This window comes from Oncorhynchus clarkii, chromosome 12 (assembly GCF_045791955.1).
Source record: "Oncorhynchus clarkii lewisi isolate Uvic-CL-2024 chromosome 12, UVic_Ocla_1.0, whole genome shotgun sequence".
Classification (NCBI taxonomy): domain Eukaryota; kingdom Metazoa; phylum Chordata; class Actinopteri; order Salmoniformes; family Salmonidae; genus Oncorhynchus; species Oncorhynchus clarkii.
In genome coordinates this window covers 58,771,152-58,795,733 of record NC_092158.1, presented here as the reverse complement: position 1 = coordinate 58,795,733, position 24,582 = coordinate 58,771,152, and the positions used below count along the sequence as shown (strand labels likewise).

Genomic DNA, 24,582 nt, shown 5'->3' with positions numbered 1-24,582 from the left:
AAAAGTAACATAATTAAAGAGCAGCAGTAAGATAACAATAGCGAGGCTATATATAGGGGGTACCCGTCAGTGGAGGTAATTGAGGTAATATGAACATGTAGGTAGAGTTATTACTTGTGTCTACATTGCCTTCATTGTTGGGATGGAAGCAGGTTAAGTGCGTACAAAACATTTTAGTACAGCTGTAGCAGTCGGCAGGCAATAACAAGCTATAGAACATGAATTAATTTGTGTTTTAACCTATTTTTCTGGAATTTATCTTTCAGCATAAACCCATAAACCCACGTACAAGGAGATGATTGAGAGTGAACAAGCAACACTTCATGTATTTTGTCTTTGTACTTTGAGCTTATTGCTTTGACTTGGGGGTCAACTAATGTTATTGCTGGTATGAAAGGTTTCAATGTCTTGTCTATTTTGTCTGCTTTCCTCCGTTATAGCTTTAATTATCTGGAGCCTGGTGTTGTGGCCAAGGAGCTTTCACTCAGATGGAACCAGTTTTCAGCTGCTGTGCAAGGTTGACGTCCTTCCTCCCAGAGATGTGCAAATCATCACCCGGAATAGATACATCCCGGCAAACATATAGTTTTAAGAAGACCAGGACTTTTGCAATGAAAAGGCCATGCACATTATATGCTGCTCCAAAGGGCAGGGCAGAAATATGCTCTCAGGCTAGATTCCTTTTGTTCATATCATAGCATGACCTGAACCAAAATTACTCAAATGATCTTATGATACAGGCCTAGGTCTAGATATTGTTTTTTACCTTTATGTGTTAAGTTTTTCCCAATTGTAGACTACAATTTTTTTAAATGTGGTTTATTTAACCTTTATTTAACTAGGCTACCTTTACCAGATGAAGTTAATAAAGAATTTTGTTGAAATCGTTTGTTTTTTAAGCACTACCTCACTGCTTTAGCACATGGCCACATTCACGTGTTCCAGTGTGAATTATTTAAGAGATGGGTGGGTCTAAGGCTTTAGAGGGTGTGAACGATGCTAAACGGGCTTAAAGAAAGGACAGCACTATAGATATACAATAACGGGTCATTTAATACTGTTTGCCTAGTGGGGTAACTTGGTGAGATAATGTTCAGAGAAAAAAATATTTAACTATTAAAGCAGCATTACTTCATGTTTCCTCAAACTATAGTGTATGATATGCCATTTGAAGCTCTGAGACTGTACTTTTACACAATGTAAAAAAAAAACAATTTCAAATTTTGAAACATAAGACTGAGAAGAGATGTGGTCACATACACTAAACAGAAATATAAATGCAATATGCAACAATTTCATTGATTTTACTGAGTTACAGTTCAATTGAATCAGTCAACTGAAATAAATATATTAGGCCCTAATCTATGGATTTCACATGACTGGGCAGGGGCGCAGCCATTGGTGGGCTTGGGAGGGTATAGGCTCACCCACTTGGGAGCCAGGCCCACCCACTGGCCACTCTCCCATAAAGCCCATACTGGTGAAGTGCTGTAGAAACTGTTGTCCTTCTGGCAGGTTCTCCCATTGCAGGCAAGGAACTCTGCAGTTCTGTCAGAGTAGTCATTGAGTTCTTGGTCACCTCCCTGACCAAGGTCCTTGCCTGGTTGCTCAGTTTGGTCGGACGGCCAGCTCTGGGTAGTCTGGGTAGTTCCATATTGTTTTCAATTTCCCAGTGATGGAGACCGCTGTGCTTATTAAACTTTTAAAAATTATTTTACACCCATCCCCAGATATATGCCTCATCATAATTCTGTCTCTGAAATTTACGGACAGTTCCTTGGACTTCATTGTATCGTTTATGCTCTGACATACACTGTTAACTGTGGGACCCTATATAGACAGGTGTGTTTCTTTCTAAATCATGTCCAAACTGAGTTGGCCACAGGTGGACTTCAATCAAGTTGTAGTGACATCAAGGATGATCAAAGGAAATTGGATGCGCCTGAGCTCAATGTGCAAGGTCATAGCAAAGGTGTAAAATAAATTGCAAACATTTCTAAAAACAGGATTTTATCGTGTGAAGAAAAAATCTATTTTATCCATTTTGAATTCAGGCTGTAACAAAATGTTGAATAAGTTAAGGGGTATGAATACTTTCTGAAGGCACTGTATATTAGTCCTGGTCTATGGTCTTTTCTCCATATTTGGGGGATCCAAAAACCAGGAGAACATGAGATTTTCCCACAGAGATTTTCCTTGTCCAGGAAACATCTGACAGAAAGAATGGGTCAGCCAAACTTCCCATTCATTCAGAGCACCCCAGTGGGCAGAACGTCCACCCACCGGTCATAGACAATTAGAGCTTGGCTCTTGTCTGTCACACAGAGGGCCCAGGCCTGTGCAGAGGGGCAGGGTGGCATTCTCCAGACCCACCCAACCAGAACAACTGGGTCACAAGCTGAACTGGCACATTATTTATTTTACAACAACTTTTGATTATAGTCACACAAATGGGGAAGGATGGTCCCTGCCTGATGCTTTCATAAACCCTTTTTACTTGTCTTGACTAAGTGACTGACTGACTCTACCCCCTGAACATTTTATTTATTTTATTTTACCTTTATTTTGCTGGAGATAATATTTAGTTATTGGTGTAGAAGATTTAATGCCCTGCCATCCACCCAATAACAGAGGCTGTGCCGTTATTTGTCTTCTCTGTACTCAGCAAATGTAATACAGGCACCAGGCAGAGCACTCTAATAAGATGCAAGGGATTAAATCAAATCATCATCATCAAAAACAGGCAGTAAATCTAAGCTGTGTGTGTGTGTGTGTGTGTGTGTGTGTGTGTGTGTGTGTGTGTGTGTGTGTGTGTGTGTGTGTCTGTGTGTGTGCGTGTGCGTGTGCGTGGGTGGGTGGGTGGGTGCGTGCGTAATCTAATTTTATTCGTCCAGTACACAGTTTACAGCATGTATAAAAGGTGCAGTGACATGCTTACGTAGGTGTGTTATGGAAAAGAACACTGGATCCCTAAGGTCACACAATCCTGTTCCAACAACACTGATTGGATCTTTGGTATTTAATTAAATATTAGATGAAAAACAAATGTCCACATTTCTATTCTTACTTATTGGCTGCATGTTGTTCACAATAATATCAGGGAAAATAAATTCAATCAATGAAATAAAAACAAAAAAAGGTAGCCTGGCACTAGTCTTGTGATTTGTCTTTAGTTTTCCATGCTTTAATAATTAGTGCCCTAAAGCTCATGATGATCACACAAGGCAGCATCATGAATAGTGCAGTCTGTATAACCCACAACCATGCTGAGAACTCTGCTTTTGGAAGACTCAGCATTCTGAGCAGAACTTAGTTAGAATCAGCTCCTCCAAAAGAAACAAGATTTGATCCCTCATTAGTTGAACTGCATTCTGCTCCTCCCAGATAAATCAGATCAGATGCCTCATTGGTTGAAATACAGGAAGCAGAAGCACCGATTCTCATGAAACCAACTAAAACCATGTCTTTGATGAATTCATCTATATAACCTATAAATAACATTAGGGTAGAAGGAACGAAAATATGTTGCCACGAGCAGCACCAGGGATATTGAAATGAGTGAGAATGGGGCATCATACACGCACCCAAAAATCTGAGGGGGCACAAGAATGTAACTATGGCTGGGTGGTGGTCCGAAATGGGGCTAGGCCCTCGGTCCATAAGTTGGATAATTTTGCCTTTTTCAAACATTTGAAAGTAAATTTTCCTGCAATATAGAGCCATAATCATTATGCTTAAGTCTATGTAAAAAATGCAGTGGTGCAAAAAAGTATTTAGTCAGCCACCAATTGTGCAAGTTCTCCCACTTAAAAAGATGAGTGAGGCCTGTAATTTTCATCATAGGTACACTTCAACTATGACAGACAAAATGAGAAAAAAAATCCAGAAAATCACATTGTAGGATTTTTAATGAATTTATTTGCAAATTATGGTGGAAAATAAGTATTTGGTCACCTACAAACAAGCAAGATTTCTGGCTCTCACAGACCTGTAACTTCTTCTTTAAGAGGCTCCTCTGTCCTCCACTCGTTACCTGTATTAATGGCACCTGTTTGAACTTGTTATCAGTATAAAAGACACCTGTCCACAACCTCAAACAGTCACACTCCAAACTCCACTATGGCCAAGACCAAAGAGCTGTCAAACGACACCAGAAACAAAATTGTAGACCTGCACCAGGCTGGGAAGACTGAATCTGCAATAGGTAAGCAGCTTGGTTTGAAGAAATCAACGGTGGGAGCAATTATTAGGAAATGGAAGATATACAAGATCACTGATAATCTCCCTCGATCTGGGGCTCCACGCAAGATCTCACCCCGTGGGGTCAAAATGATCACAAGAACAGTGAGCAAAAATCCCAGAACCACACAGGGGGACCTAGTGAATGACCTGCAGAAAGCTGGGACCAAAGTAACAAAGCCTACCATCAGTAACACACTATGCCGCCAGGGACTCAAATCCTGCAGTGCCAGACGTGTCCCCCTGCTTAAGCCAGTACATGTCCAGGCCCGTCTGAAGTTTGCTAGAGAGCATTTGGATGATCCAGAAGAAGATTGGGAGAATGTCATATGGTAAGATGAAACCAAAATATAACTTTTTGGTAAAAACTCAACTCGTCGTGTTTGGAGGACAAAGAATGCTGAGTTGCATCCAAAGAACAACATACCTCCTGTGAAGCATGGGGGTGGAAACATCATGCTTTGGGGCTGTTTTTCTGCAAAGAGACCAGGACGACTGATCCGTGTAAAGGAAAGAATGAATGGGGCCATGTATCGTGAGATTTTGAGTGAAAACCTCCTTCTATCAGCAAGGGCATTGAAGATGAAACGTGGCTGGGTCTTTCAGCATGACAATGATCCCAAACACACCGCCCGGGCAACGAAGGAGTGGCTTCGTAAGAAGCATAGTTCTGGAGTGGCCTAGCCAGTCTCCAGATCTCAATCTTTTGAGGGAGTTGAAAGTCTGTGTTGCCCAGCAACAGCCCCAAAACATCACTGCTCTAGAGGAGATCTGCATGGAGGAATGGGCCAAAATACCAGCAACAGTGTGTGAAAACCTTGTGAAGACTTACAGAAAACGTTTGACCTCTGTCATTGCCAACAAAGCAAAGTATATAGCAAAGTATTGAGATAAACCTTTGTTATTGACCAAATACTTATTTTCCACCATAATTTGAAAATAAATGCATTCAAAATCCTGATTTTCTGGATTTTTTTCTCCACATTTTGTCTGTCATAGTTGAAGTGTATCTATGATGAAAATTACAGGCCTCTCTCATCTTTTTAAGTGGGAGAACTTGCACAATTGGTGGCTGACTAAATACTTTTTTGCCCCACTGTATGTTTATTTTTCTGCATAGCTAAGCATCCCTCCTGAGCTGTCTGTAGCCTCCTGATGCTTCTCTGCATCTCTACTAAAATATGGGTAAAAGATTGAAATGAATGTGAGTCTTTTTCAGTACATTTAGTAATTGCTTGCTTTTCTAAAGTCTACCGACCTTGCCAAAAGGCATGAATATGTACCACTTCATATTCATGCCTGAAAAAATGAAACCCTTAAACGGGAAAAACAACAACCACCACCAGTCCCCCTTCCCCTTGTTCTGGAAGGTTCTCCCATCTCCTTTATTGTCCCACCACTTCTAAAAAATATCTAGGAGAAACACAGTTAATTTATAATTTAGAGGCTTTTTAAAAAGGCACATTACACTTAAAAATCTAGTTTGTCTTCAGTCAACATACCATCCGTTTTGTAGATCCAACTGTATGGAAACAGACAAAAATGAATGGAAAAGATGGCAACCAAATAATTTCCAGATTTGTGGTGCTTAAATGGCAGTTTATTAACCCTTAGTCAGCACCTCTACTATCATGCTTTTCACAAGATGAATACACACCCCATGCCATTGATTGCGTGGAGCCAGCCGTATGCCTAAACACGAACAGGAAAAGAACACCATATCATTTCCAGATCTTATTTGGTGTTGTTTATCTTTACCCACAGTTGACAGTGTATGTCAGAGCAAAAACAAAGCCACGAGGTCAAAGGAATTGTCCGTAGAGCTCCGAGACAGGATTGGGTCAAGACACTCAATACTTTGTTGAAGCACCTTTGGCAGCGATTACAGCCTTGAGTCTTCTTGGGCATGACGCTACAAGCTTGACACACCTGTATTTGATAAACCCTTTTCACTCGTCCTGACTAAGTGACTGACTGACCCGACTCCTGAACATGCTGGAGATAATATTTAGTTATTGCTGTAGAAAATGCCCTACCATCCACCCAATAACAGAGGCTGGGTCGTTATTTATCACTCAGGGCATTTGAACTGATTCCAGAGGCTGAACCAAAACAAAGCCGCCGGAGAAGAGGAAGACGGAGCGGTCTTCTGGTCAGACGTCGGAGGCGCTCACGCCACCCACTGCTTCAGAGTATATTACTCGCTAATGTCCAGCCCTTAGATAACAAGGTCGACGAAATCAGGGCAAGGGATGCTTTCCAGAGAGACATCAGGGATTGTAACATACTCTGTTTCACAGAAACATGGCTCTCTGGGGATATGCTGTCGGAGTCGGTACAGCCACCTGGATTCCCAGCGAGTCGCGCCAACAGGAATAAACATCTCTCCGGGAAGGAGGAGGGTGGGGGTATGTTTCATGATTAACGACTCATGGTGTAATTGTAACAACATACAGGAATTCAAGTCCTTCTGTTCACCGAACCTAGAATTCCTTACAATCAAATGCCGACCATATTATCCCCCAAGAGAATTCTCGGTTATTGTCACAGCCGTGTATATGACGGCCCTCAAGGAACATCTCTGGACTTTATGCAAACTGGAAACCATATATCCTGAGGCTGCATTTATTACAGCTGGGGATTTTAACAAAGCAAATTTGAGAACAAGACTATCAGCATATCGACTCTAGCACTTGCACTGGAAAAACACTGGACCATTGTTACTCTAACTTCCGCGATGTACAAGGCCCTCCCCTGCCCTCCTTTCGGAAAATCTGACCACGACTCCATTTTGTTCCTCCCTTCCTATAAGGCAGAAACTCAAACAGGATGTACCCGTGCTAAGGACTATTTAACACTGGTCTGACCAATCGAAATCAACGCTTCAAGATTGTTTTGATCATGCGGACTGGAATAATTTCCGGGTAGCCTCAGATAATGATATTGACGTATACGCTGATTCGGTGAGTGAGTAATATAAGGAAGTGTATAGGAAATGTTGTACCCACTGACTATTAAAACTTACCCTAACCAGAAACCATGGATAGATGGTGGCATTCGCGCAAAACTGAAAGCGGCTCAATTCAACGGCTCAGATGTGGCAGGGTCAACAGAATCACGGACTACAAAAGGAAAACCAACCACGTCACAGACACCGACGTCTTGCTTCCGGACAAACTAAACACCTTCTTTGCCTGTTTTGAGGATAATACAGTGCCACCGATGCGGCCGCTACCAAGGAATGTGGGCTCTCCTTCTCCGTGGCCGACGTGAGAAAGACATTTCAATGTTTTAACCCTCACAAGGCTGCCGGTCCAGAGCATGCCGCAGACCAGCTGACTGGTGTGTTTACAGACATATTCAAACTCTCCCTAAGTCTGCTATACCCACATGCTTCAAGATGGCACCATTGTTCCTGTACCCAAGAATTCAAAGATAACTTAAATAAATGACTATTGGCCCGTAGCACTCACTTCTGTCATCATGAAGTGCTTTGAGAGACTAGTCAAGGATAATATCACCTCCACCTTACCTGTCACCCTAGACCCACTTTAATTTGCTTACCGCCCCAATAGGTCCACAAACGATGCAATCGCCATCACACTGCACACTGCCCTATCCCATCTGGACAAGTGGAATACCTATGTAAGAATGCTGTTCATTAACTATAGCTCAGCATTCAACACCATAATACCCTCCAAGCTCATCATTAAGCTTGAGGCCCTGGGTCTGAACCCACGCCCTGTGCAATTGGGTCCTGGACTTTCAGGTGGTGAATGTAGGAAACAACATCTGGCCATGCACACCTCCAACTCAATCATCAAGTTTGCAGACGACACAACAGTAGTAGGCTTGACTGCCAACAACGACGAGACAGCCTACAGGGAGGAGGTGAGTGTTCTCGGAGTGTGGTGTCAGGAAAATAACCTCTTACTCAACGTCAACAAAACAAAGGAGATGATCCTGGACTTGAGGGAGCAGCTCCCTATCCACATCAACGGGACAGCAGTGGAGAAGGTGGAAAGTTTTAAGTTCATCGGCGTACACCACTGACGATCTGAAATGGTCCAACCACACAGACAATTGTGACAGTCAACCTCCGGAGGCTGACAAAATGTGGCTTGTCAACTAATACCCCCACAAACTTTTACAGATGCACAATTGAGAGCATCCTGTCAGGCTGTATCACCGCCTGGTACGGCAACTGCACAGTCCACAACTGCAAGGCTCTCCAGAGGGTGGTGCAGTCTGCACAACGCATCACTAGGGGCAAACTACCTGCCCTCCAGGACACCTACAGCACCCGATGTCACAGGAAGGCCAAAAAGATCATCAAGGACAACGACCACCCGAGCCACTGCCTGATCAGCCCGCTACCATCCAGAAGGCGAGGTCAGTACAGGTGCATCAAAGCTGGGACCGAGTGACTGAAAAAAAGCTTTATCTCAAGGTCATCAGACTGTTAAACAGCCATCACTAGCACAGAGAGGCTGCTGTCTACATACAGACTGGAAATCATTGGCCACTTTAATAAATGGAACACTAGTCACTTTAATAATGTTTCCATATCTTGCATTACTCATTTCATATTTATTCTATACTATCCATTTCATCTTAGCTTATGCCGTTCTGTCATTGCTCATCCATATATTTATAGTTATATATTTTTATTCCATTACTTTACTTTGATGTGTGTATTATTTATAGGTATTTGTTGTGGAATTGTTAGATATTGCTGCACTGTCGGAACTAGAAGTACAAGCATTTCGCTACACTCGCAATAACATCTGCAAACCATGTATGTGACTTCAGTCTGGGCACTCTACCATAAAGGCCTGATTGTTGGAATGCTGCAAAGATGGTTGTCATTCTGGAAGGTTTTCCCATCTCCACAGAGGAGCTCTGTCAGAGTGACCATCGGGTTCTTGGTCACCTCCTTGACCAAGGCCCCTCTTCCCTCTATTACTCAGTTTGGCTGGGTGGCCAGCTTTAGGAAGAGTCTTGGTGATTCTAAATGTCTTCCATTTAAGAATGATGGAGGCCACTGTGTTCTTGGGGACCTTCAATGCTGCAGACATTTTTTGGTACCCCACCCCAGATCTGTGCCTCGACACGATCCTGTCCCGGAGCTCTACGGACAATTCCTTCGACCTCATTGCAGTGACTGGGCCTTGCACACAAAGAAGATGATTTGCATATGACCTTTGACGTGTACAGAGGCATAGGCAGAAATTGCCATGTGGCTGGGCCTGAGTAAAAGTGGATGGGACAACATTTTTCCAGGCAAGTCAGTTAAGAAGAAGTTCTTATTTTACAATGATGGCCTACCCTGGCCAAACCCTCCCTTAACACAGACGACGCTGGGCCAATTGTGCGCCGCCCTATGGGACTCCCGATCACGGCCGGTTGTGATACAGCCCGGGATCGAACCAGGGTCTGTAGTCACGCCTCTAGCACTGAGATGCAGTTTCTTAGACCGCATCGGGCATCGGCCGGACACCAGCTCTGCACTGGATTGGAATATGCGCAAAAAGTTTATTGTACAAAGAAGCAAGGAAGAATAGAAAACCGTGAAAGTGTTTTCATTAAGCCCGAAAGTGCACACTTTTTGGCATGTAAAAACAGCGACAAACAATACAAACCCTTTAGGCCTATATCGTGAACTGTATGGAGGGTATGAAATGAATAACTCACTTTGAATAAGCAAATGCTACTGTAGGCATTCAGGTATGAAAACATGAACTCATTATACATAATACCACGGCGGGTATGAATACACTAGCTCACTTGAATCAGCAAAAACATACCTGGCCTACCAAGGCAGGCATGAAAACATGAAATCATTATACATAGCCAAATATCACGGTGGGTAGCCCACTTGGAACTAAAACACATAGGCTTGGCCTACCAAGGCCGGCATGAAAATATGAGGCTAAAACATAAATAAACAGTATTCAGGCTTTCTTGTGTTCTTCAAGTTTTACAGCACAAGGCATAGACGCCAAGGCTTGGTGTTGCATATAGGAGATTATTTCATCACAGTCCAACGAGTCACTGAGTTCCTTTTAAAAGGACAACAGGGCTAAATTGTTGAGACGTGCAGTCAGCATGCAAGATCTTTTGACACAGCCTGTATCAATGTTTTGATACAGAAGAGTCTCTCAACAGTACATGAAGGCATAGGAAAGGTGATGGCCTAGTAGTCTTTTGATGTTAGGGAAAATATCGGGGCTGCAGCTGTCCAAAACTTCAATACGGGATGGGAATTCCTGACCTTGCCCTGGAACCTCTTAGTGCATTTTTCAACGTTTCTAAAAAGTTAAGAGACAATGCAAACAACAAATCAAATTCATTTATTTCACTTTAAAAATGTTTTTTTTAAGCCATCCTGATAGGGTGGGCCAGTGTTCAATCTGACAGGGCCTCTGCCAGGCCCGGCTTCCCTCTGCATGCGTATATGATTTGCATATAACTTTGACATGTGTCATGCACAGAGAGAACTAAAAACAGGCACGTTAGAAAGTTGCAGCGATGCTTCTGCTCAGTTCTTATGACCCATGAGGCCTAGACTATATAGTGATAAAGCCTACTACAGTATAGTATTTGGCCAGTTTACCATATAGGCCTGATTGGTTGAGTGCTGCTTGAAGGTTCTCTCATCTCCACAGAGGAATTCTGGAGCTCTGTCAGTGAAACCATCGGATTCTTGGTCACCTCCCTGACCAAGACCCTTCTCCCCTGATTGCTCAGTTTGGCCAGCTCTAGGAAGAGTCTTGGTTGTTCCAAACTTCTTCCATTTAAGAATGATGGACGCCACTGTGTTCTTGGGGACCTTCAAAGCTGCATTTTTTGGTGTCCTTCCCCAGATCTGTGCTTGGTTTTTCCTCTGACATGCACTGTCCACTGTGGGACCTAATATAGACAGGTGTGTGCCTTTAAAAATCATGTCCAATCAATTTAATTTACCACAGAAGTACTCCAATCATGTTGTAGAAACATCTCAAGGATGATCAATGGAAACAGGATGCACCTCAATTTCAAGTCGCATTGCAAAGTTTTTTATTTTTAATACATTTGCAAAAATGTTTTTAAAAACCTGTTCTCATTTTGTCATTATGGGGTATTGTGTGTAGATTGATGAGGAAAAACATTTATTTAGTCCATTTTAGAATAAGTCTGTAACCTAACAAAATGTGGAAAAAGGGAAGGGGTCTGAATACTTTCTGAATGCACTGTATATAGAAAGAACATTGCCAGCTACATTTCCTAATATTTTGCTTGAAGTTAATCCTGCATTTCAATTTACACAAGAAAAATAACCGTCGCGTCTTCCTCTCTGCCATCAGTCAGAGCGATGTCTGCTGATCAAATGCTTGTTCAAGAATGCGGGAATTTGATTGGTCTGAAGACAAGAGCAAAGATTTTTCCTCAGAGTGGAGAAGTGCAACTGACGTATAAAATGGGTCTGAAGCCGAGCAGAAATTACCATAAGAAGCATTTTAGATCTCAGTTTACAAAATGTAATAAGATATTTCTGTTTTACCTTTTTTGCGTGAAAAAACGAATTCTGCGTTGAAGAGCCACTGAACACTGCAACTGGCACGTTTGTTTTTCTGTTTCTCATTAGAAAAATTGGATTTCAGTCTTGGAGGTGTTTTTCCTGACTGATTCCACCTTTGGTTAATAATGTTTGTCCCCAATGAGACAATGTAGCCTATTTCACTTTTTCCAAACCCGCAGAATGGAACATAGATAACTCAAGAAATCTGTAATTCATTTAGATATTTTTGCCAATGATGTTTTAGTTGCACAATTTTACATCTATCTAAGGTGTTTGGTGAAGTATTTCTCAAGTAAAAAATATGCCCGGCGTGTAAAAAGTCGGAGCTGCAGAGCAGGTCTGTCGCACTGTCTATGCTATTAGATAGAGAGCAATCGCCGCTGCTGTTCACCCCAGTAGGAAAATTGATAGTCAAATCAAAATTCAACCTTTATTTTAACCGTTGTGAAGCATTTATGTTCCAAGCTATGTTTTAGACGAGACTGACTTTATGACCAGAATTATCCTATTTACACATTGTAGTCAATTTTGAGACTATAATAACTGTTTCTGACTCATGTCGATGCCACGTAGGGCATTTTCAAAGGGATTCATTGCTTTTTAAAGGCAGTCACTCTTTAACGCAACCCATGCAGTAAGAAGGGGAACGAACCCCTGTTCTGAATGCAGCAAACAGGAACATAAGATGCCTAGTGAGAGGTCACCAGAAAGCACGGGGCACACATTCCACTTCTACTCCGTCCTCAGGTGTTTGAGTGTGGTGTGAGTCGTCAGCAAAAACGTGTTCAACCCTGTTTTGAATTCATTAGGGTCTGGAGTGGATGGGTTCATGCTGTGATGAAAAGAACCTTCAGGGAATAGTCTGTACTATGGGCTTCGCAACACAGCACGTTTGAAACATGTGAAGAATATCCTCCACGTGGTTTAGGCATGTGAAAACAGCTGCAATGTTTCTAAAAGTCTACATAGAGCCTATGGGTGATGAGTGTCAGATAGTATCATCATTTTTTATATAATGAGACACCATACCATACTGCAAAAAAACATTCATTCGATTTTAACGGTCTACACACGGTCTAAGACACTGCATCTCAGTGCAAGAGGCGTCACTACAGTCCCTGGTTCGAATCGAGAATGCATCACATCCGGCCGTGATTGGGAGTCCCATAGGGAAGCGCACAATTGACCCATCGTCGTCAAGGTTTGGCCGGGGTAGGCTGTCATTGTAAAAAATATATTTTTCTTTTTTTAAATTATTTTTAAATTTAACTTGGCAAGTCAGTTAAGAACAAAGTTAAATAAAGGTTAAATCTATAAAAAAAAAACATGTAAAGAGAACTTCACAGGAAGAAGAATAAGCCAGTGAGAGATGAAATGACAGCAGCTTCACTCCCTCCCATTCTCTCCCGTGGTGCTGTCTGATTGGCTTACCATGCTGTCAGTCTGTTGTTCTGCACCAATAGCATTGGTTATCCTCTCCAGCTCCCTCCCTGTCCTCCCCGCTACCGGGCTGCGCTTTCTCAGCAAAGTCTCCTGCCAATACAGAAGACCCACAGCTAAGACACTGGATGTTTTCTGGCACATCATTTACACTATATACAGTGCACCTTGACATTTTCCACATTTTGTTATGTTACAGCCTTATTCTAAAATCAATTAAATAGTCAATCTACACACAATATCCAAAAATGACAAAGCAAAAACAAGTTTAAAAAAATGTTTGTTATCTATTAAAAAGAAGATACTGAAATTTCACATTTACAAACAGTTGAAGTCGGAAGTTTTTTGTTAACTCTGTTTATTAAGTTTTACACACACACACACACACACACACACACACACACACACACACACACACACACACACACACACACACACACACACACACACACACACACACACACACACACACACACACACACACACACACACACAAAGCAGTATAAATAATATACTCAACTAGAAAAAAAATACAAATAAAAATACCCCAAAGAAAATAGCTTTAAAGATATACTTTAGACAAGTTAAACACACCAGCCAGAAGGCTACAAAGGTTAAAGGGCAATCTATAGTACAGGGACAGAGCAAACACCTCACCATTGTTCCTGTAAACAGTCAAGGGATAAGGGTGGAGAAATGCAACCACTCACAGACAGTCATGGCCACAGACCGTGAAGTCGGAAGTTTACATAAACCTCAGCCAAATACATTTAAACTCAGTTTTTCACAATTCCTGACATTTAATCCTAGTAACAATTCCATGTTTTAGGTCGGTTAGGATCAACACTTTATTTTAAGAATGTGAAATGTCAGAATAATAGTAGAGAGAATTATTTATTTCAGCTTTTATTTCTTTCCTCACATTCCCAGTGGGTCAGACGTTTACATGCACTCAATTAGTATTTGGTAATATTGCCTTTAAAAATGGTTTAACTTGGGTCAAAAATGTTGGGTAGCCTTCCACAAGCTTCTCACAATAAGTTGAGTGAATTTTGGCCCATTCCTCCTGACAGAGCTGGTGTAACTGAGTCAGCTTTGTAGGCCTCCTTACTCGCACACGATTTTTCAGTTCTGCCCAGAAATGTTCTATAGGATTGAGGTCAGGGCTTTGTGATGGACACTCCAATACCTTGACTTTGTTGTCCTTAGGCCATTTTGCTTGGGGTCATTGTCCATTTGGAAGACCCATTTGAGACCAAGTTTTAACTTCCTGACTGATGTCTTGAGATGTTGCTTCACTATATCCACATAATTGTCCTACTTCATGATGCCATTAATTGTGTGAAGTGCACCAGTTCCTCCTGCAGCAAAGCAACATGATGCTGCCATCCCCATAATGCTGCCACTGGGATTGATTTGCACTTTTTGCACCAAAGTACGCGCCATGGTGTTTATACTTGCGTACTACTGTTTGTACAGATGAACGTGGTGCCTTCAGGCGTTTGGAAATTGCTCCCAAGGATGAAGCAGACTTGTGGAGGTCTACAATTTTTGTAGGTCTTGGCTGATAGCTATGATTTTCCCATGCTGTCAAGCAAAGAGGCACAGAGTTTAAAGGTAGGCCTTGAAGTACATCCACAGGAACACCTCCAATTGACTCAAATGATGTCAGTTAGCCTATCAGAAGATTGTAAAGCCATGACATCATTTTCTGGAATTGTCCAAGCTGTTTAAAGGCACAGTCAATTTAGTGTATGTAAACTTCTGACACATTGATTTATAAGTGAAATAATCTGTCTGTAAACAATTGTTGTGAAAATTACTTGTGTCAGAAGTCATGCACAAAGTAGATGTCCTAACCGACTTGCCAAAACTATAGTTTGTTAACAAGACATTTGTGGAGTTGTTGAAAAATGAGTTTTAATGACTCCAACATAAGTGTATGTAAACTTCCGACTTCAACTTCAGACCCTTTACTTTGTTGAAGCACATTTGGCAGTGATTACAGCCTTGATTCTTGTTGGGTATGACATTACTAGCTTGGCACACCTATATTTGGAGAGTTTCTCCCATTCTTCTCTGCAGATTCTCTCAAGCTCTGTCAGGTTGGATGGGGAGTGTAGCTGCACGGCAATTTTCAGGTCTCCCCAGAGATGTTAGATTGGGTTCAAGTCCGAGCTCTGGCTGGGCCACTCAAGGACATTCAGAAACTTGTCCTGAAGCCACTCCTGCATTGTCTCGGCTGTGTGCTTAGGGTCGTTGTCCTGTTCAAAGGTGAACCTTCGCCCCCAGTCTGAGGTCCTGAGCGCTCTGGGGTTGGTTTTCATCAAGGATCTCACTGTACTTTGCTCTGTTCATCTTTCCCTCGATCCTGACTCAGTCTTGTTTTCATCATACCAGAGAATCTTGTTTCTCATGGTCTGAGACTTTAGGTGCCTTTTGGCAAACTCCAAGCGGGCTATCATGTGCCTTTTACTGAAGAGTGGCTTCCGTCTGGCCCCTCTACCATAAAGGCCTGATTGGTGAAGTGCTGCAGAGATGGTTGTCCTTCTGGAAGGTTCTCCTATCTTCACAGAGGAACTCTGGAGCTCTGTCAGAGTGACCAGTAGGGTTCTTGGTCACCTCCTTGACCAAGGCCCCTCTCCCCCGATTGCTCAGTTTCGCCAGGAGGCCAGCTCTGAGGAAGAATCTTGGTGGTTCCAAACTTCTTCCATTTAAGAATGGAGATCACTGTATTCTTGGGACCTCCAACGCTGCAGAAATATTTTCTTACCCTTCCTCAGATCTGTGCCTCGACACAATCCTTTCTCGGAGCTCTACGTACAATTCCTTCATGGCTTGGTTTTTGCTGTGACATGCACTGTCAACTGTCGGACCTTATGTAGACAGGTGTGTGCCTTTCAAAATCATATCCAATCAACTGAAATTACCAGAGGTGGACTCCCATCAAGTTGTATAAACATCTCAAAGATGATCAATGTAAACAGGATACACCTGATCTCATCTTCGAGTCTCATAGCAAAGGGTCTGAATACTTATGTAAATAAGGTATCTGGTTTAATTTTTTTATAAATGTGCAAAAATGTCTAAGAACCTGTTTTTGTTTTGTCATTATGGGGTATTGGGTGTAGATTGAAGAGGATTTGTAAAAATCTATTTTAGAATAAGGCTGTTATGTAACAAAATGTGGAAAAAGTCAAGGTGCCTAAATACTTTCCCGAAGGCACTCTATACAAAAGGAATGTGGACATTAGGGGATTCGGCTATTTCAGCCACCCCAGTTGCTGACAGGTGTATAAAATCGAGCACACCGCCATGCAATCTCCATAGACAAACAGTATCAGTAGAATGGCCTTACTGAAGCTCAGTTACGTTCAACTTGGCACTGTCATAGGATGCCACCTTTACAACCAGTCAGTTCGTTACACTTCCGCCCTGCTAGAGCTGCCCCGGGTCAACTGTAAGTGCTGTTATTTTAAAGTGGAAACATCTTGGAGCAACAATGGCTCAGCTGCAAAGTGGTAGGCCACACAAGCTCACAGAAAGGGACCGCCAAGTGCTGAAGCATGTAAAAATTGCCTGTCCTTGGTTACAACACTCACTACAGAGTTCCAAACTGCCTCTGGAAGCAACGTCAGCACCAGAACTGTTCGTTGGGAACTTAATGAAATGGGTTTCCATGGACGAGCAGCCGCAAACAAGCCTATGATCACCATGCGCAATGCTAAGCATTGGCTGGAGTGGTGTAAAGCTCGCCTCCATTGGACTGTTGAGCAGTGGAAACGCGTTCTCTGGATTGATGAATCACACTTTAACATCTCGCAGTCCAACGGACAAATCTGGGATTGGTGGATGCCAGGAATCTGGGATTTGGTGGAGGAGGAATTTAATTTTTTATTGTATTTTTTATTTTACCTTAATTTTACTAGGCAAGTCAGTTAAGAACAAATTCTTATTTTCAATGACGGCCTAGGAACAGTGGGTTAACTGCCTGTTCAGGGGCAGAACGACAGATTTGTACCTTGTCAGCTCGGGGATTCGAACTTGCAACCTTACTAGTCCAACGCTCTAACCACTAGGCTACCCTGCCGCCCCAATAATGGTATAGGGCTGTTTGTCTTGGTTCAGGCTAGGCACCTTAGTTACAGTGAAGGGAAATCTTCATAATACAGGATACAATGACATTCTAGACAATTATGTGCTTCCAATTTTGTGTCAACAGTTTGGGGAAGTTCCTTTTCTGTTTCAGCATGACAATGCCCCCATGCACAAAGCGTGAGATTCATACATAAATGGTTTGTTGAGATCAATGTGGAAGAACTTGACTGGCCTGCACAGAGCCCTGACCTAAACCTCATCGAACACCTTTGAGATGAATTGGAACGCCGACTGCAAGCCAGGACTAATCGCCCAACATCAGTACCCAACATCACTAATACTCGCAGCTGAATGGAAGCAAGTTCCCATAGCAATGTTCCAACATCTAGTGGAAATCCTTCCCAGAAGACTGGAGGCTGTTTGAGCAGCAAAGGGGGGACCAACTCCAAATTAATGCCCATGATTTTGGAATTAGATGTTTGATGAGCAGGTGTGCGTGCACATACTTTTGGTTAAGTATTTTTTTTCACGTGCTTCATCTAGCCAGCCACGCAAAGTCGTGGGGGATAGGCGGTATCCAGGTTTTCATACAGTCATACCGTTTCTGTACCATACCGGGTAATACAATATTACGGGAAGTGGACAGAAGTGCATGCTTCAACCTGCTTCAGTCTGCTTTCCAACAGACAATGGGAGATGAATTCACGTTTCAGCAGGACAATAACCTAAAACACAAGTTCAAATCAACACAAATCTAATGCCTACTTAAATAAAGGTTAAATAAATTAATAAAATACACTGGAGTTGTTTACCAGGGAAGACAGTGATTGAGGGAGAGTTAGAGTGTTGACTTAAACCTGCTTGGAAATCTATGGCAAGACCTGAAATTGATTGTCTAGCAATGTTCAACAACCAATTTGACAGAGCTTGAAGAATCTTTAAAAGAATAATGGGCAAATATTGTACAATCCAGGTTTTTATTTTATTTATTTAACTAGGCAAGCCAGTTAACAAGAAATTCTTATTTTACAATGATGGCCTAACCCAGCCAAAACCTCCCCTAACCCAGACAACGCTGGACTAATTGTGCTTCGCCCTATGGGACTGCCGATCTTCGGACAGTTGTGATACAGCCCAGGACCAAACCAGCGTCTGTAGTAACCGCTTCTAGCACTGAGATGCAGTGCCTTAGATCGCTGTGCCACACTGGAGCCTAGAGACTTACCCAGAAAGAAAGGTTATTCTAACATGTATTGACTTGGGTGTGAATACTTATGTAAATACGATGTCATTATTTCATTTTCAATACATTATGGGATATTGTGTGTAGATGGGTGAGAAAAAAATATGTCATCCATTTGAAATTCAGGCTGTAACAACAAAATGTGGACTGAGTCGAGGGGTATGAATACTTTCTGAAGGCACGGCACTTGTGGAAAACACTGCAACACACTCCATTACCGGACGTGTAAACTAGTGCGCGCTACCATGCAGTGAAACACTGCTTCCCATTCATTTTCAATGGAAGGAAAGCAGTGAGAGGCAGTGTGGGCGGGGGACCTTTGGGCGGCGCGAAAGTGGCGTGGGAGGCGGTGAAAAAGTTCAGCATTTCCCAACTTTATGCGAATCACCAACCAAACTGGTTCCCATTACCCAAGGCTGGAGTTCTTCAGCAACGATGGCTGACAAAAATTCTAGGATGGAAGCAAATTTAAGTCATTATAATGTCATAACTAATCATGCAAAAAATGTACAGTTGAGAAGAATATGTTAGGTAAATTTAGAGACAAACGATTATGCATATTTTTTTGACATGATGTTCATTTACGTAAATTGCTATTTAGTAAGCTAGCTGACTAAATAATATTAGCCAGCTAGCTTTATGGGCATTGTGACATGAGTATGGAATTGTAATTATGGTTGTTTAATGTTTTAGGGACTCCTGAAACAACCAGCAAACCAGGCTGTGGTCTTGTGAAACAGTGGATGTAAAGAATCTAGCTAGCAAAAGCATTTACTGCAAATTGAACGTACAATTTCGTAAACTTGCCTTGCTGATATTTGCCATGAAGGGCCGCTGAAGTAACGTAGCTAGCTAACCATTTTCTTGCTTATTGCTTAAATACATGTATGCCTATGGATGTGTACTTAGCTATGTAGCTGATCTAAAACGTTTGGTATAAATATTATTTCAGAACCTAGCTAAAGAACACCAGCTATGATATCCAGTTGTATCAACTTCAAAACAGTCTGAATGACATTAATGAAGACTATGAATTGAGTAGAATATAACTTAACTGAGACAAGGATGCAAATCGTATATACGTGTAGTTATTTCCAAGCATGAGATCTACACATTGTAGCCTGTTCATTGAATATATTCACTTGTCATGTACTCCACCGTTGCAAATAAAGGTGAGACATTTTTCAGTCATATCCAATACCAGGAGTATCAAACTCAAGTCTTTGAATGATGTTTTGACTGCAAGCACAGTACCAGTCAAAAGTTTGGACACATCTACTCATTCAAGGCTTTTTCTTTATTTTTGCCTTTTTCTAAATTGTAGAATAATAGTGAACATCAAAACTATGAAATAACACATATGGAATCATGTAAACTCAGCAAAAAAAAAAAAAAAAAACGTCCCTTTTTAATGACCCTGTCTTTCAAAGATAATGCATAAAAATCCAAATAACTTCACAGATCTTCATTGTAAAGGGTTTAAACATGTTTCCCATGCTTGTTCAATGAACCATAAACAGTTAATGAACATGCACCTGTGGAACGGTCGCTAAGACACTAACAGCTTACAGACGGTAGGCAATTAAGGTCACAGTTACGAAAACTTAGGACACTAAAGAGGCCTTTCTACGGACTCTGAAAAACACTAACGTGAACGTGAACGTGCCTTAGGCATGCTGCAAGGAGGCATGAGGACTGCAGATGTGGCCAGGGCAATAAATTGCAATGTCCGTACTGTGAGGCGCCTAAGACAGAGCTACAGGGAGGACAGGACGGACAGCTGATCGTCCTCGCAGTGGCAGACCACCTGTAACAACCCCTGCACAGGATCAGTGCATCCAAACATCACACCTGCGGGACAGATACAGGATGGCAACAACAACTGCCCGAGTTACACCAGGAATGCACAATCCCTCCATGAGTGTTCAGACTGTCCCCAATAGGCTGTGAGAGGCTGGACTGAGGGCTTGTAGGCCTGTTGTTAGGCAGGTCCTCACCAGACATCACCGGCAACAATGTCGCCTAAGGGCACAAACCCACCGTCGTTGGACCAGACAGGACTGGCAAAAAGTGCTCTTCACTGACAAGTCGCAGTTTTGTCTTACATGGGGTGATGGTCAGATTCGCATTTATCGTCGAAGGAATGAGCGTTACACCGAGGCCTGTACTCTGGAGCGGGATTGGTCTGGGGTGGTGTGTCACAGCATCATCGGACTGAGCTTGTTGTCATTGCAGGCAATCTCAACGCTGTGCGTTACAGGGAAGACATCCTCCTCCCTCATGTGGTACTCTTCTTGCAGCCTCTTCCTGACATGACCCTCCAGCATGACAATGCCACCAGCCAAACTGCTCGTTGCGTGATTTCCTGCAAGACGGGAATGTCAGTGTTCTGTCATGGCCAGCGAAGAGCCCGGATCTCAATCCCATTGAGCACGTCTGGGTCCTGTTGGATTGGAGGGTGCGGGCTAGGGCCATTCCCCCCAGAAATGTCCGGGAACTTGCAGGTGCCTTAGTGGAAGAGTGTGGTAACATCTCACAGCAAGAACTTGCAAATCTGGTGCAGTCCATGAGGAGGAGATACACTGCAGTACTTAATGCAGCTGGTGGCCACACCAGACTGTTACTTTTGATTTTGACCCCCCCCCCCTCCCCTTTGTTCAGGGACACATTATTCAATTTCTGTTAGTCACATGTCTGTGGAACTTGTTCAGTTTATGTATCAGTTGTTGAATATTGTTATGCTCATACAAATATTTACACGTTAAGTTTGCTGAAAATAAACGCAGTTGACAGAGAGAGGACATTGAGTTTAGTAACCAAAAAAGTGTTAAACAAATCAAAATATATATATTTTTGAGATTATTCAAAGTAGCCACCCTTTGCCTTGATGACAGCGTTGCACACTCTTGGAATTCTTTCATCCAGCTTCATGAGGTAGTCACCTGGAATGCATTTCAATTAACAGGTGTGCCTTGTTAAAAGTTAATTTGTGGAATTGCATTCTCTCAACCAGCTTCACCTGGAATGCTTTCACAACAAGGGGTTGTGTGTGAAGGGGTTCACACATATGCTGAGCACTTGTTGGCTGCTTTTCCTTCCCTCTGCGGTCCAACTCATCCCAAACCATCCCAATTGGGTTGAGGTCAAGTGATTGTGGAGGCCAGGTCATCTGATGCAGCACTCCATCACTCTCCTTCTTGGTCAAATAGTCCTTACATATTCTGGAGGTGTGTTGGGTCATTGTCCTGTTGAAAAACAAATGATACCACAGCCTTGTCTCAGGGTAGTAGGTTGGTGGTTGAAGATATCTCTCTCGTGGTGTGGGGGCTGTGCTTTGGCAACGTGGGTGGGGTTATATCCTGCTGTTTGGCCTCGTCCGGGGATATCGTCGGACAGGGCCACAGTGTCTCCCGACCCCTCCCGTGTCAGCCTCCAGTACTTATGCTGCAATAGTTCATGTGTCAGGGGGCTTGGGTCAGTCTGTTATATCTGGAGTAATTATCCTGTCTCATCTGGTGTCCTGTGTGAATGTAAGTACACTGCTCAAAAAAATAAAGGGAACACTTAAACAACACAATGTAACTCCAAGTCAATCACACTTCTGTGAAATCAAACTGTCCACTTAGGAAGCAACACTGATTGACAATACATTTCACATGCTGTTGTGCAAATGGAATAGACAACAGGTGGAAATTATAGGCAATTAGCAAGACACCCCCAATAAAGGAGTGGTTCTGCAGGTGGCGACCACAGACCACTTCTCAGTTCCTATGCTTCCTGGCTGATGTTTGTCACTTTTGAATGCTGTCGGTGCTTTCAGTCTAGTGGTAGCATGAGACGGAGTCTACAACCCACACAAGAGGCTCAGGTAGTGCAGCTCATCCAGGATGGCACATCAATGCGAGCTGTGGCAAGAAGGTTTGCTGTGTCTGTCAGCGTAGTGTCCAGAGCATGGAGGCGCTACCAGGAGACAGGCCAGTACATCAGGAGACGTGGAGGAGGCCATAGGAGGGCAACAAACCAGCAGCAGGACCCCTACCTCCGCCTTTGTGCAAGGAGGAGCAGGAAGAGCACTGCCAGAGCCCTGCAAAATGACATCCAGCAGGCCACAACTGTGCATGTGTCTGCTCAAACAGTCAGAAACAGACTCCATGAGGGTGGTATGAGGGCCCGACGTCCACAGGTGGGGGTTGTGCTTACAGCCCAACACCGTGCAGGACGTTTGGCATTTGCCAGAGAACACCAAGATTGGCAAATTTGCCACTGGCGCTCTGTGCTCTTCACAGATGAAAGCAGGTTCACACTGAGCACATGTGACAGACGTGACAGTCTGGAGACGCCGTGGAGAACGTTCTGCTGCCTGAAACATCCTCCAGCATGACCGGTTTGGCGGTGGGTCAGTCATGGTGTGGGTTGGCATTTCTTTGGGGGGCCTCCATGTGCTCGCCAGAGGTAGCCTGACTGCCATTAGTTACCGAGATGAGATCCTCAGACCCCTTGTGAGACCATATGCTGGAGCGGTTGGCCCTGGGTTCCTCCTAATGCAAGACAATGCTAGACCTCATGTGGCTGGAGTGTGTCAGCAGTTCCTGCAAGAAGAAGGCATTGATGCTATGGACTGGCCTGCCCGTTCCCCAGACCTGAATCCAATTGGGCACATCTGGGACATCATGTCTCGCTCCATGCACCACAGACTGTCCAGGAGTTGGCAGAGGCTTTAGTCCAGGTCTGGGAGGAAATCCCTCAGGAGACCATCCGCTACCTCATCAGGAGCATGCCCAGGCGTTGTAGGAGGTCATACAGGCACGTGGAGGCCACACACACTACTGAGCCTCATTTTGACTTGTTTTAAGGACATTACATCAAAGTTGGATCAGCCTGTAGTGTGGTTTTCCACTTTAATTTTGAGTGACTCCAAATCCAGACCTCCATGGGTTGATAAATTTGATTTCCATTGATAATTTTTGTGTGATTTTGTTGTCAGCACATTCAACTATGTAAAGAAAAAAGTATTTAATAAGAACATTTCATTCATTCAGATCTAGGATGTGTTATTTTAGTGTTCCCTTTATTTTTTTGAGCAGTGTATATTCTCTCTCTCCCTCTGAGGACCTGAGCCCAAGACCATGCCTCAGGACTACCTGGCCTGATGACTCCTTTCTGTCCCCAGTCCACCTGGTCATGCTGCTGCTCCAGTTTCAACTATTCTGCCTGCAGCTATGGAACCCTGACCTGTTCACCGAACGTGCTACCTTGTCCCGAACCTGCAGTTTTGGACTCTACCACACCTGCTGTCTCTAACTCTTAATGATCGGCTATGAAAAGCCAACTGACATTTACTCCTGAGGTACTGACCTGTTACACCCTCTACAACCACTGTTATTATTAATATTATTATTATTATCTGACCCTGTTGGTCATCTATGAATGTTTGAACATCTTGGCCATGTACTGTTATAATCTCCACCCGGCACAGCCAAAAGAGGACTGGCCACACCTCAGAGCCTGGTTCTGCTCTAGGTTTCTTCCTAGGTTCTGGCCTTTCTAGAGTTTTTCCTAACCACCGTGCTTCTTCATCGCTTGCTGTTTAGGGTTTTAGGCTGGGTTTCTGTAGAGCACTTTTCTTCAGCTGATGTAAAAAGGGCTTTACAAATACATTTGATTGATTGGCTAAGCCCAAACCACATGGGATGGCATATTGCTGCAGAATGCTGTAGTAGCCATACTGGTTAAGTGTGCGTTGAATTCTAAATAAATGTCACCAGCAAAGCACCCCCACACCACCTCCTCCATGCTTCACGGTAGGAACCACATGCGGAGTCCATCAGTTCACATATTCTGCATCTCACAAAGACATGGCGGTTGGAACCAAAAATCTCCAATTTGGACTCATCAGACCAAAGGACAGATTTCCACTGGTCTAATGTCCATTGCTCATGTTCTTGGCCCAAGCAAGTCTCTTATTGGTGTCCTTTAGTAGTGGTTTCTTTGCAGCAATTCG

General features: G+C 43.1%; 1 protein-coding gene across 1 annotated transcript in view; it reads right to left on the bottom strand.

Moving 5' to 3' along the window:
* LOC139420868 (phosphatidylinositol-3,5-bisphosphate 3-phosphatase MTMR4-like) overlaps positions 1-24,582 on the bottom strand; it is a 159,527-nt gene that overhangs the window by 109,414 nt on the left and 25,531 nt on the right. Inside the window, exon 2 of the mRNA XM_071171240.1 lies at positions 13,232-13,333. Coding sequence (XP_071027341.1) covers positions 13,232-13,333 — 102 coding nt within the window. The remainder of the gene's footprint in view (positions 1-13,231; positions 13,334-24,582) is intronic.